The sequence below is a fragment of the Sorghum bicolor genome, chromosome 7 (genome assembly GCF_000003195.3).
Source record: "Sorghum bicolor cultivar BTx623 chromosome 7, Sorghum_bicolor_NCBIv3, whole genome shotgun sequence".
NCBI classification, from domain to species: domain Eukaryota; kingdom Viridiplantae; phylum Streptophyta; class Magnoliopsida; order Poales; family Poaceae; genus Sorghum; species Sorghum bicolor.
Genome location: NC_012876.2, coordinates 63,379,172 through 63,393,030, shown reverse-complemented (window position 1 = coordinate 63,393,030; position 13,859 = coordinate 63,379,172). Strand labels below are relative to the sequence as shown.

General features: G+C 45.3%; 2 protein-coding genes and 1 pseudogene across 2 annotated transcripts; 1 reads left to right on the top strand and 2 right to left on the bottom strand.

The window, feature by feature from the left end:
• LOC8064000 (pentatricopeptide repeat-containing protein At3g42630) lies at window positions 17–1,123 on the top strand. The gene has a single exon (XM_002445815.2). It carries the CDS (start codon window positions 17–19, stop codon window positions 1,022–1,024), a length of 1,008 nt encoding a protein of 335 aa, XP_002445860.1. The 3' UTR covers window positions 1,025–1,123.
• Window positions 1,135–4,596, bottom strand: LOC8063999 (RNA pseudouridine synthase 3, mitochondrial). The gene is made up of 8 exons (XM_021465734.1): window positions 3,591–4,596; window positions 3,204–3,286; window positions 2,963–3,131; window positions 2,575–2,703; window positions 2,366–2,482; window positions 2,150–2,251; window positions 1,871–2,029; window positions 1,135–1,693 (listed from the first exon to the last, which is right to left on the bottom strand). Exons 1-8 carry the CDS (start codon window positions 3,912–3,914, stop codon window positions 1,319–1,321), a joined length of 1,458 nt encoding a protein of 485 aa, XP_021321409.1. The 5' UTR covers window positions 3,915–4,596; the 3' UTR covers window positions 1,135–1,318.
• Window positions 7,272–13,236, bottom strand: LOC8062438 (annotated as a pseudogene).

Here is a 13,859-nt window from a genome sequence, read left to right as displayed (position 1 = left end):
CGCCGCTCCGGACGCCATGGACGCGGCGGCCCTCATGGTCGCGCGCGCCGAGGCCGGGGACTTCGCGGAGGCCCGGTCCCTCTGGGCGCAGCTCCTGCACAGCTCCGCTGCGCAGTGCCTCCCTGCCGCGGCGCCGCGCCTCCTGCCGGCGTACGCGCGCCTCGGCCGCTTCGACGAGATCCTCCTCGCCGTGCGCGAGCTCTCCGCGCGGGACCGCGGCGCGGCGCGCGCGCTCTACCCGCTCGCCGTCTCCTGCCTCGGCGCCGCGGGGGAGCTCGCGCGCATGGAGGACGTCGTGCTGGAAATGGGCCGCCTTGGCCTCCGCGTCGACGCCGCGACGGGGGACGCCTTCGTCCGGGCCTACGCGGCCGCCGGAACCATCCCGCAGATGGAGGCGGCCTACCGCCGGCACAAGAAGGCCGGGCTGCTCGTCACCCGTGGCGCCATCCGCGCCGTGGCGTCCGCGTACATCTCCCAGCAGAAGTACTACAGGCTCGGCGCGTTCGTGGCCGACGCCGGCCTCCGCCGGCGCGACGCAGGCAACCTGCTCTGGAACCTGTACCTCCTCTCCTTCGCGGCAAACTTCAAGATGAAGTCCCTGCAGCGCGCGTTCCTGGAGATGGTGGCCGCCGGGTTCCGGCCGGACCTCACCACCTTCAACATCCGCGCCGCGGCGTTCTCCAAGATGTGCATGTTCTGGGACCTCCACCTCAGCGCCGATCACATGCGCCGCGACGGCGTCGCGCCGGACCTCGTCACGCACGGCTGCTTCGTCGACGCCTACCTGGAGCGCCGCCTCGCGCGGAACCTCACCTTCGCATTCGACCGGCTTGACGGCAACGCCGAGCCCGTCGTGGCCACGGATGCCATCGTGTTCGAGGCGTTCGGCAAGGGCGGCTTCCACGCCAGCTCCGAGGTGTTGCTGGAAGCCACCGCCGGGAAGCGGCGCTGGACGTACTACAAGCTGCTCGGCGTCTACCTTAGGAAGCAGCATAGGAGAAACCAAGTTTTCTGGAATTATTGATGCTAACCAGTTCAGTAACAGTATTAGCAGTAGATTGTAAATTTCAGTGATTAAAATGTGCTTGACAGCGAATTCATATATCTAGGAGTTTGCAACGTACATACCAAGACTGATTTATATACTCTCGGAAAATGATTTATACTCGCATCAATAGTTTTGTGCATTGATTCCGAAATGGTGGCTACAATCTCAGAATCTTGAACAAACAACTTAACTACCTAAGCAGCACAATATGGAACTTGGGGTTAACATAAGCAGCTAGAGAAGAGAGGCATGGAAGCAAAAATACAGAGATTACACTAGGTATGAAGACATTATATTCCAACTAATTTTCATGTGTGGAGGCATTGGTGCGACGAATCTTAGGAGATTGGGTTTCTCCTTGGCCCATGGGGCGCCGTTTTCGTGCCATTCTCCAGTGCTGCTCAGGAACTTTGCAATGTTGGGGATGACCATCTCCCGGCAATGCAGGTGTAGCAAAGGGACTTTTGACAGAACACTGCCCTTCTGAATCTCCAAGCCTTCTGGCCGTCTCAGCTTGTATGGCTCTCCAGTGAACGGCTCAAAGTCAGGCTGGGGATTTTGCTTCCATGTTTGGTGCACAAACCAACCATATTTGTAATCCCCGACAATGGGAGTGCCGAGGGCTTCGGCACAGTGGACTCGGAGCTGAAACCCAGAGCAAACAGAACAGATTGATGCTTACAGTTGAAAATGCCAAATCCTATGCAAGATATATGAATTTATTTTCCATGTTTCTAAGAACAAATGAAAGACATGATAGGATATACTAAAGTGTGGACCGTCTCCGCATACACAAACAAAATCCGAACATTATGAGGGTACCTGGTGCTTCCGCCCAGTTAATGGGCGTAGCTCGATCCATGAGCACCCGTTGATGGTTGGTCCCATCACCCGATACTCTGTTATTGCCTCTTGTGCGCCATCTATGCCAGAAGGATGTGCCAGAATGACCCTCTCAGCTTTCCCGTCATCAAGAAGTACCTGAATCAGGAAACCCAATTTGATTTAACTGAAAAGATTGGAACATAAGAAGTTAACCTACATGGGATCATTTATTGTTTTATGTGGCAAGTAATCGCTAACAGATGAATCAGAAAATACCTTTGAGATAGGAGCACATATAACTCCTTCCCTTTCTTTAGGAGTACCAATGACTAGTGCCCAATACTTCTGCACGTATGCTTCACAGGCTTTATTCCATGTCTGCATATGCCAACAATGGAAGATATTAGTTAGCATGCAGCAATCAGAAAAGGTAAATTGATCACAATAATTCAGATTGACATGGCATGCTAAATCAAAGGAGTTGATGATTACCTGAGAAGATGTTCTAGCTAAATTTACACTAGTGAAAAGCCAGTGCAGCCGAGTAAAACTTTCTTTTGTTCTGCCCATCAAAATCAAACCGCTGCTTTCTCTGTCCAATCGATGGACCTGAGCTCACAAGCCACAGGGAAAAGAGATCTTCAGAGAGCCTAACATTATATAGTGACAAAAAATCAAACAAAAACAACTCGTGAACTCACCAATTTCGGACCCTCTTTGTTTCCATATGACAGTGCTGCAGCTGCAAGCACATCCATGCTGTTATGTACTGGCAAATGTCCTTTCATGGGCACTTTGGGGGGCTTGTTAAGCACCAATATAGCAGAGTCCTGTAATTGAAAAAGATTTAGCTTATTGCATTGAACCTGAATCATGTAAAACGAAACCAGTAAAATTTGAAACACTAAAATGATGACAAGCTAACATCTTTATCAACATACAAGCTTAACAAATCATGAATAGTCTTTTGTAATTAACAAATATGCAGACAGATCGATGGCATTTCATTTATGTCATTCAAAATACTATATGTCCAAAGTTGGAGAATACTGACATACAGAGGTCTTGTAGCCTACAAAGAAAAACTACCCTGTGGATAACAAGCCTCCTCAGGTACTCAATCTCATCTTTATTAGGATGCAATGTGGCAGTCGGAATGGTCTCATAACGCTTCTTTATCTCGCCCTCAGCCACTGAAACAGGAAGGTGAATTCTCATTCCAGGCTCCATAGCATCATTATGTTTAATCTGCAACAAACTGAGGGCCATATTTACTTTATTCACAAAGCACAGCAACAACATACAAAAGGAGTTATTATAGAGCAAACACTTCACTGCCACCTTTTTCAGATGATGCTTCTGAGTTCGAATGCTGTCAGCTGAAACCTCGTGGTCAGAGCACTCAGAAAAAACCTGAATAGCAAATCGTTCTCATCTTAGATGCTGAATCAAAGATGACTAAGCAACAGGTTGTGCAGGCTGCTATGACACTAAATTGGGAAAGTTATATGTGTTCAACTGATCCACGACTACCAATCTGGCAAAGCCATATCAAAGAAGCTTTCTGATGCAAGTAACTGAAACAGGCAATTAAACTATGATAACATCAGTACTCCAACTATTCTTAATAAACACTAATTGAAAAAAAATGTGACCATTGAATCAAAGCTGCAATGGTTAGGAATGCCAGTCCAAAAAGGGGCAGAAGCAGAGATACCGTTCTCCTGTTGAAGTGCGCCTGCACAGCCTCGTGCGGCACGTCGGCGAAGTAGTGCTTCACCCAGCTCACCACCGTCACGCGACGCGGCGCCGCCTTCCTTCCCGGGAGAGGGTCCAGCCCTGCGGGGAACGCCGGCAGCGAGAGCAGCTGCCGCGGCCTCGGCCCGGGCTTGGGCGGCCCCAACCGCGCGACGTTGCTGGCGTCCACGCGGACCACCACCGGGTCGGCAGCCGCAGGCGCCGGCGGAGCCAGCCGGGACAGCCGCCGCAGCTCCACCGGCCAACGCCACAGCCCCGGACGGCGGCGGCCGCGGCACAGCATCCCGCAGGGCGTCGTAGGCCACTAGTGGTCCGTATTGTTTTCGGTCGACCCGCGGGCCGCCGTTTTTTCAAGAACTTCACCCTTTTCTCCGTTTTCACTCGCGGGCCGAGTCCGACCGAAGCATGTCCTCGCTAGGGTTGTGTGCGGTGCCACCTTTATAACCTGGAGAGCGCCTCCTCTCAAGTCTCATCCACAATCTCCATTGATCCAGCTTCCAGATCGAATCAAGCGAAGAGTCACACGCACGAAGAGGACACGAGTGGCCGGCGGTCGGTGAGATCTTGCGATGGCCAGTGGGTTTGGTTTCTAGGGGCTGTCATCGTCGTCGGAGGCGTCGGTGGCTGAGGGCCCGATGAAGGCGTGCTGCACCAAAAGGAAGGCGGAAGTGGATGATGCGGCCACCCGGGGTGTGGAGGTTCCGTCGCAGGGGCGGACCTCCAAAAGGAGAGAGGGAGAGCTGGCGCCCGGCGAGAAGCACGCTGATGCTGTGGTGGCTGGCGCCGGCGGTGGCGCTGACGGTGACGGTGACGGCGAAGGGGCTCTTAGAGGAAAGGTGAATGAGCAGCTGCCGGGCGATTCCACAAGCGGTGATTTTACTTCTACAGTCAGTGATTCCTCCACAAGCGTTGATTCTACTTCTACATCCATTGAGGCCTTGTTTAGTTCCACAATTTTTTACAAAATAGTTATTTTTATTTATATTTAATAAATATTATTTAATTATAAATTAGCTAAGTTTAAAAGATTTATCTTATAAATTACAAATAAACTATACAATTAGTTATTTAATAAAATTTGATGTGACAGAAAATCTAAAAGATTTTACAAAATTTTTTAATAACTAAACAAGACCTAATTCTTCCACAAGCGGTGGTTCTACGGTGATTCCACCGACGTTGAAGAGGATGGAATCAAAGAGGTGAACGTAAGTAGGAGAAAGAATCCAGGCCATTGTTTGCAACCAAAAATCAAAAACTTTCTAAGATTCTTTGTCACATCAAATATTTTAATACATGCATAAAGTATTAAATATAGATTAAAAAAATAACTAATTATATAGTTTGTCTGTAATTCGCCAGATAAATATAAATAAAATTGTTACACTATCTAAATCAAAGAAATGAATCTAAATAAAGCCTTAATGTACATCCTTCGTTCAGATTTAGACCCTGTTTGGTTCATCTTGCTAAATTTTAGCTAGCTAGATTTTAATCACTTTAGTAGCTAAAGCTCCAAACACATTGACTAAAAGAGGTAAAATAATTTAGTTTCATTAGTCACCCAAAAGTAGCTAAAATTTAGCAAGAGAACCCAAACTGAGCTTTGATGTACCACCGTCCTTCAGATTTCTACGAGGGCAAGGAAGAGGACAGGGAGGATTGGGATGGTGGTTCAGGGGTCCAACTCCAACATCAACACATCAGAGCGTGTTTGGTAGCCGTGCAGGTGGCCTTGTTTGATTCCTTGGATGTGTTTTGGACCCGGCCGGCACGGTGCTTAAAGCACTTTGGAGCCAGGCCCTGGAGGGAAGCTCGAATTGCCCTTTTCTGGAGAGCCAGGACCGGCTAATGCAGCAACGTTGGTTTCCATCACCTCCCGTAATCCAAATCCTCACATACCCCTCCTTCTCTCCAATGTGAACCTTGTGACCACCGGAGCTGCCATCTCGCGCCCACCAGCGTCCTGCTCCACCACCTCGTGGCCACCGACGCCACCACTACCGCTCCTCTTCCCCGTCGCGCCATGGCCGCCGCCCCTCTTCTCCCTGTCTCTACTCAAGATCTGCCCCTCTTCTCGCCAAGACCGGCCTTGAGCTCGCCCATGGCAAGATCCATGCCTTCCCTCGCGAGCTCGTTGAAGGAGGAGGCAGCTGGTGCGCCGAGCTCCGCAAGTTCCGACGGCGGGAGGACTAGAACACAACCGGATCTACTTCGACTAGCCCGACAAGCGGCGGGCGGCAGCGGTCCCGGGATCTACTTCGGCCATGCCTCCTCCTCCTTCAACGAGCAGCGCCACCACCATCACATCCTCCTCCTCTCCTCCTCCTCTTCCTCTCCCTCCCCTACTCGTGCGCCTCTCCCTCTCCTGCCTATGCATGAGGAGGAGGCATGCACCAGGTCAAGATGCCCAGACGGCCAGGAGCCTCGTCCGATGGCCCTCCTGTTCGAGCTCGCCCTCCCACGCTTGACCTCTGTTTGTTGAAATGACTGAAAGAAGAGGAGGAAAGAACGTTAACGAGTGGTAACTTCACCATAAGCTGTTCCAAGGTGACCATATACTTATGTTCAGGCAAATAAACAAAGATCTCTACCGAGCCTGTCTGTGCTAGGAAATGAAACAAACAAGCAGCATTGTACCTACTGGGCCTGGCCTCTAGCAGCCTGGCTCTCCTCGTCCAGCCAGGCTGAGAACATGCAGCGAAACAAACATGCCCGACGGGTGGGTGGAGGAGGAAGATGACAAAGGTGGACGGAGGGGAATTGCTTTTTTTAAAGGAGGTTGTTTCAGGAGCTTGGGCCTTGTTTTAGTTCCCTGAAAAATCCCGCAAAACCCTGAACAATCTATCGAAAACCTGATACTAATTTTTTTAAAATTTTGGTGTTTAGGCCTTGTTTAGTTCGCGAAGGAAAAAATTTCACGACACTATAGCACTTTCGTTTATTTGTGGTAATTATCGTCTAATTATAAACTAACTAGACTCAAAAGATTTGTCTTAACTGTGAAATTAGTTTTTATTTTCGTCTATATTTAATACTCCATGCATGCGTCTAAAGATTCGATGTCACAGAGAATCTTGAAAATTTTTGGATGGAAGTAAACAAGGCCTTAGTTCTAAAACATTTTTGCAAAACAGAGACCCAAACAGTTATTTAATGCCTCTCTCAAAAAACTGACACCATTTTTTTATTTTCGTGTTTAGGGCCTTGTTTAGTTAAAAAAATTTAAAATTTTTGAGATTCTCCATCACACACATGCATAGAACATTAAATATAGATTAAAAAATAACTATTTGCACAATTTAACTATAATTTGCGAGACGTATCTTTTGAACATAGCCCATGATTGGACAATATTTGTCAAATACAAACGAAAATACTACAGTGTCTATTTTGTAAAAAAATTTGCAACTAAACAGGGCCTAGTTCAAAAACATTTTGCAAAACCATAACACAAACAGCCCCTAATGCCTCAGTTTGGGACTGCACAGTTTGGAGCAAAAAAAATTTTGGCCCCATTTACTTCCAAAACGCAAAAACACAAAATATTTTGCTTTTAGCCAAAAAAAAAAAATTGGCACTAAACAAGCCCTTGACATCACCTGAGATGATACTCTAAAGATTAGAGCTAAGGCCAATCTTAGTGAAGAGTTTTGTTGCATAATTTTCAAGACTGTTATATTATATAGAATGAAATAAAACTTGAATGAAACACGCACTCGCAATGTGACGATACAGGAGGTACAGAATTCGGTCTGGCAATGCTCCCAAACTGTGAGGATTCTGGAGTCCAGCCATGCCCCTTAACTGAGAGGTTTTAGCAGGGGGTACAGAACTAGATTGGGCTTTGCTTCCAAACTAGGAGGATTCAGCAGGAGGAATAGAAATCGGTTGAACCAAGCTTGTGAATTGAGAAGATTGGCGATTGAGCAGAATGCACATGATTAGGTTGAGCCATGCTCCCAAACTGAGAAGGTGCAGCAGGCACCAAAGTAGGCATTGCAAAGCCCCCAAACTGAGATGTTCAGTGGGGAAAGATTTAGGCCCATCCATGCTCCCAAACTGTGAGGATTCAGTGGGTACAGAACTTTTTTTGGCACTGCTCGGCGGAGGGGATCCAACTGTAGCCGTTCTAAGCTGTCCATGGCTAGAAAATATCTGCTGCTTCTGTGCACCAAATCCAAGTCGCAAATCACACTGTTTAAAAAAATTAGCAAAGTATCACATGGTTACCCAGCATTAAGTAACATGAATATTCATGTGGCAGAAATCACTTGATACATGCTAACGACATCAAGAACAAAGAATCAGTACACATACGAAACCCCAACACATAAAAGTTTAGGCCATAAAAAAGGGTAAAGTTCCGAGAGCAAGAAAACCACCAACAGAACTTTTAATTCGTTTTACAAATTGGTTAGTAAGTTTCAGGAAAATTTGTTCATAATTCATATTTTAAAGATTTTTTCTGCTAATATATATTTACAAAAACTAATAGTAGTCAAATGTGGTTTTCAGAGACTGTTGATGTCTAAGATGAGTAGATGACAGGTACCAAGTTATAGTACTCCCTCTGTCCCTAAAAGCTTCAATTCCTAGAGTTGTCTTAAGTCAAACTTTTTAAACTTTGACCGAATTTCTAGAAAAAAAAAACCGCTAAGATTTATGGTACCAAATTATTATCATTTGATTTATCATAGAATATATTTTCATGATACTCATTTTATGTCATACATATTGATGTTACAAAGTTGGTCAAACTTAAAAAAGTTTGACTGGCATGGATTCTAGGAATTGAAGCTTTCATGGACACAGGGAGTATATACTAGTTCATAAACACATTATAGATAATCAAAGAGGCATTATGCTTCTGCAGAACAGAATAACCGGCATGCTATGTTGACAAGATGCAAATAAAAAAGTTTGTAGTCATGGAAATTGTTGATATCTATCGATATTTGTCTTCTTTATTTATAGTCAATATATATTTCCATGCTACATTGTTGCAAGACTCGTGGGATAATGAATTAAAAGGCCATCTACGTATGTTTCTCATTTATCCAGTCATAAAACCACATATGGGATACAAAATAAAACAACTAACGAGGTAAGGGTAAAACGAAATAAAACAACTAACGAGGTAAGGGGAAACAAAATAAAACAACTAACAAGGTAAGTGAAGTACTAATTTAAGTGGGTATAATATAATCATGATCCACTAGATGTTTAACAGTATTCATATCAATGCTAAAGAGTGCAACAGTTAAGAAAGCCTACAAATTCTTGTATGTTTACCTGATCTTGAGATGTGCTGGTCACTGAAACATCAGCAACAGATTGAACTGTAGAGGACATGCGACCAAAACTGGCCTGCATAGATACAAGACCATTGGCATTCCGGCTAGCACTAGCTGCAGCATGAGTGTCAAAACCAGGAGCATGATCATTATAGTGGTTTTGCATCTCATTATTCAACTTTCCCATCACCTGAAGTCAAACCTAGCAACATTTGGTTCATTGTTGTCGATGGGTCTATTGACAAATGAGCCATTCGTGAAGCTAACATCACCTCTACTAATCGAAGAGCCCTTGATGCAGTTGATATCACTTCCATTTGTTGGAGTTTTTGGTGCAGGTAGTGAACAACGGCCAGAAGAATTGGGCTTTGTGTGAGTAAAACTGTTACTGAACTGTGCAAAATCCTTTTCAGTAATACCACCACTAAAGACATCACTATTACAAGCTTCAGTGACAAATCCTGCTTCTTGTTCTGTTCTTTGCGTTATCAATCTGTTCCTTGGCACTGGATGCAAGTTCTTTATCACTATTCTTTGTCTGCATTGAACCAGAAGCAAAACAATCTGCCCTAGTTGCCACAGCATAGACAGGTTGTGTGCCCAAATTGGACTGATACACTGCGGTATTGTTCTTACTTGCAAAAGGGTTATCTTTAAGAGCACCAAAATTTTCACCATAAGGCTCATAGCTTGCACCAATGCATCTGGAGCCAACAGCTTGGGTTTTGCTTGCTGTGCCAAATGAACTAGATATTTTATTGGTCCATCCACAACAGGAAGACTCACTAGATGCACCATCATTGTTATTGCCACTAAAACATTGCAGTAGAAGATGACCGATTAGCTTCATTAAGGGCAGCTGATGTTTCATTATTTGCATTGGCAATAGGGAAAGATATTGTATTTACACATGAATTGAGGTTGACATCTCTTGCTATCACAGTATTATTGTCAGCATGCCTCGGAGCAGCCCTGCCACGATCAATAATCTGGTCCTGATAATGATTGGCTGTTCCAAAGGCAGTAGGTCTGACAACATGGTTACTTCCCCGCTGATCACTAAACATAGCCATTCCCACAAAGCCATTAATGTTGCTAACGGATTGATTATTGGAGATCGATGCCCTTTCTGGAACTGTCACATCAGCATGGCCTGTAAAATTTGTATATCTACATACACTTGGGGCATCATTAAAGGAAGGACCCACTTCAGGCCTACTCCAAGTTTTATTTGGCCTAATGAAATTATCTGAATAATTTCTACTAAAAAACTCAGTGATTGTAGAGTTATTTTCACCATGTGTGTTTGAATGATTGTGGTGCTGAAAGCCTGCTTCACCATAAGAAACCTTGTTCTGTCCATGTGATTCAGTCAACTCCTGAAGGCTAAATGAAATTTCTGCCGAGGAATCATTAGTTGCCCTTCTGGAAGTGGCCTTATCCAGAAATGCTTCAGGAGTCAACCCTTCGTACCTTGCATGAGATCCGACATGGCCAAAGTACTGTGGTTTCTCTTCAAAGGTCTTACGACAAATAGGGCATTCAAACTTACCATCTATCCGTACTACTGGCTCACCAAATTTGCCAGTCCTGCACCTCTTAGCACTCATTTCATGATATGACAAATGGTGTTGTGCATATGAAGTCTGGTCACCAAAGGTCAAAGCCGAGGAATCATTAGTTGCCCTTCTGGAAGTGGCCTTATCCAGAAATGCTTCAGGTGTCAACCCTTCGTACCTTGCATGAGATCCGACATGGCCAAAGTACTGTGGTTTCTCTTCAAAGGTCTTACGACAAATAGGGCATTCAAACTTACCATCTATCCCTATTACTGGCTCACCAAACTTGCCAGTCCTACACCTCTTAGCACTCATTTCATGATATGACAAATGGTGTTGTACATATGAAGTCCGGTCACCAAAGGTCAAATTGCATTTCTGGCATTCAAAAGCATTTACTTTGTCTTGTACATTTGTCTTGTACATAATTGAACCAATTTGATCTTGAAAACCTAAAACCTGTTACATACTTTATTCATTAAAACAGGTGAATTTAAGTAAATAAAATTTAGTTTTGTACACTTCAAACTTACACTATCATCACCATCGTTAGCACTCAAGTAATGTTGTCCTGTGCTTTCATACTGAATAGTGGCTGGTTTGAGCTCTGGATACCCAAGAAGTGACATGAGGTATGCAGAAACCTCCTTGCAAGTAGAAAACTGACTTCCCTTGGGGCTGAAAAGTATGGTGTGCACATTTAGCTAGTTGAAGTCATATAAAAAGAGACATGCAAAACACTCAAATCAAAATGGGCAGGAATTTCCAAAATGCATCAACCTAGAATGACAAATAATATCTATCATGACTGAAGAATAGATCTAACATCTCAAGTTCTCAACCCGAATATCCAAGCAGCAAACGTCAAGCAAAGTATAATAATATATAAGTTTACGTCTAAATGAGGATAATGATCCCTAGTATTGTTATACAAGAAAAGGTAGATTGAAAATGCAAGTGGTAAATCTGAGTGCATATGATTGGATATATTAGGAACAATTAAGATGATGGGAATGCTCGCATGTCCTTATTTTTCGTAATCCCTCTCACTAACAGATGGGGGGACTGGATTGCATGTCAGTGAAAGAAACTAGTGGCCCAGATAAATCCATTGAAAAATAGTCAGTTCAAAGATTTCAACATGATAGACAACTATCAGCATTCAACAACAATGACAACAAAGCTTTTTAGTCCCAATCAAGTTTGGGTAGGCTATAGATGAAGCCCAACATAAGTCACCAACAATAATAAGGAAAATAAAATAAATATCCAATAAGCATCACACAGCCATGGACACATGGGGCCTGTTTGGTTCCCCTTGCTAAATTTTAGCTAGCTAAACTTTACTCACTTTAGTAGCTATAGCTAAACTTCCAAACACACTGACTAAAAAGGAGCTAAAATAGTTTAGTCCCACTAGTCACCCAAGAGTAGCTAAAATAATTTTAGCTGGCTAAAATTTAGCAAGGGGAACCAAACAGGGCCATGGTCAGGTAGTGTTGGCTGAATGCACATACTATGGGTGCGTTGAAGAGTACACGAAAACAGACTATCAAAACGGCATAAACACTCAGCATCAAATGCAGCTACGCCATGACAAGCACCAAGACTGTCTTTGCAAACCCACAAAATCCATCATTTTACTTAACAAACATCTCACTCCAGTGATGTAGTAACATTATTAATTAACATCTAAAGCATGCATCCATTCACTCAAACAGAAGCATCTGATTTCCAAATCTAAGTAGAATCAACTGATATCGTTGACTGCCAGAGGCATCACTATCACCATGTATTCGTAAACCCAATCGACCACTTATATTGTGCATGTCTCAGGCACACTACTAGAGCATCTCTGAACAAGTATACAGCGCATCAGGTAAGGTGTTCCAGCATAGTTCCATTCCAGATACTAACACTAGCATATAATCATTTGTAGAGAAAGAATGACAGGACAGGGCAGGGCAAAAGAGGCAAACCTCACGTAGCTGAAGCAGCTCACCCAGACGAGTCCCGCTTTTCGCTTGATCCCGAGCTGCAGCTTCCACCCGCGAGGGAGGTAATCCCCAAAGAAGGAGGCGTCCACATTCTTCCTCAGCTGCCTCTGGCTGACATACTTCCCTCCGAGGCTGTCGATGAAACCCTGCAGCTCGGCCTCGGAAGCCATCCCGGCCGTCCGCCTGTGCAGCTCGGCATCGTAGGGGTCCACCATCCCCGCAAGCCTGAGCAGGTCAACGGAGACCCCCTTGGCGTTGGTGGTCTCCCGGTCGGGGTCGGGGGGCGGCGAGGAAGAGGAGGGTTCTTTTAGTAGGGCTAGGGTTTGGGGCTCGGGAGGGGGCGGGAGCGAGGGGACATCGGGGACGAAGAGGGGGCGGAGGTGGTACGCCACGATTTCGCCCATGGGATCGTACTTCCGCACGGCGGACAACCGCGCGGAGGAGATGTGACAGGCGGAGGAGGGCGAGGAGGAGGACCCGGCGGCGGCGGCGCCGAGGCGGAGGCGGGAGAAGGTCTGCTTCCGGGAACCGGCGCTCTCGTTGAAGACGGCGGGGTCGATCTTGAGGGGCGGGAGCGGGTCGGCGTCGGGGCAGGTCCGCGGCGCAAGGGCGTGCGCGGAGGCGGCGGCGAGCGCGTCCAGGTCGGACAGCGAGAGCGCCCGGATGTCCACCACGGGAAGCAGCTCCGTCGCCATTGGGTGCCGAGCGCGTCGCTGGCCGAGGAGACTAGGGTTGTTGGGGTGTCCACCGGTTCCAGATCCACACCGAGCCCTTATTTAGGCCTTGTTTCACAAAAGAAAAACAAAAAAATGTCAACATTCTCTGCACATGTATAAACCATAGGCGAAAACAAAAACTAATTGCACAGGTTATCTATAAATTGCGAGATGAATCTTTTGAGTCTAGTTAGTCTATGGTTAGACAATAATTGTCAAATAAAAATGAAAGCGCTACAATATCCAAAACTAAAAAAATTCAGAACTAAACAAGACTTTATTTTGCAAAAAAAAAATATGTAAAATTTTTTAAGATTTCTCATCACATCGAATATTAAAGCACGAAACATTAAATATAGATAAAAAATAACTAATTTGTATAGTTTACCTATAATTTGCGATACGAATTTTTTTGAGCTTAATAAGTTTGGACAATAATTACTAAAATGCTACAATATCTAAAAACTTTTTACCTATGTAAGTCAACAAGGCCTTAGTTGGTCAAGAATGAGACAATATCTTATTTGGTTGCATGCATATATAAGAGTTTTGGGTGTCTAGCACAAGAGTCCTTGCACCATGCATGTATTATGTTGTCCTGCATCGTAAGGGAAAAAGAAATCGAGAAGATAGAGCCGTGCGGGGTGGTGGAGACAAAA

What these genes read in the sequence shown, in the direction of transcription:
- LOC8064000 (XM_002445815.2), top strand. Translation starts at nt 17, where the DNA reads ATGGACGCGGCGGCCCTCATGGTCGCGCGCGCCGAGGCCGGGGACTTC.
- LOC8063999 (XM_021465734.1), bottom strand. Translation starts at nt 3,914, where the DNA reads ATGCTGTGCCGCGGCCGCCGCCGTCCGGGGCTGTGGCGTTGGCCGGTG. An exon ending in TATGTGCTCCTATCTCAAAG is followed by an intron (nt 2,030 to 2,149) that starts GTATTTTCTGAT and finishes TTCCTGATTCAG; the next exon opens with GTACTTCTTGATGACGGGAA. An exon ending in TAACTGGGCGGAAGCACCAG is followed by an intron (nt 1,694 to 1,870) that starts GTACCCTCATAA and finishes TCTGGGTTTCAG; the next exon opens with CTCCGAGTCCACTGTGCCGA.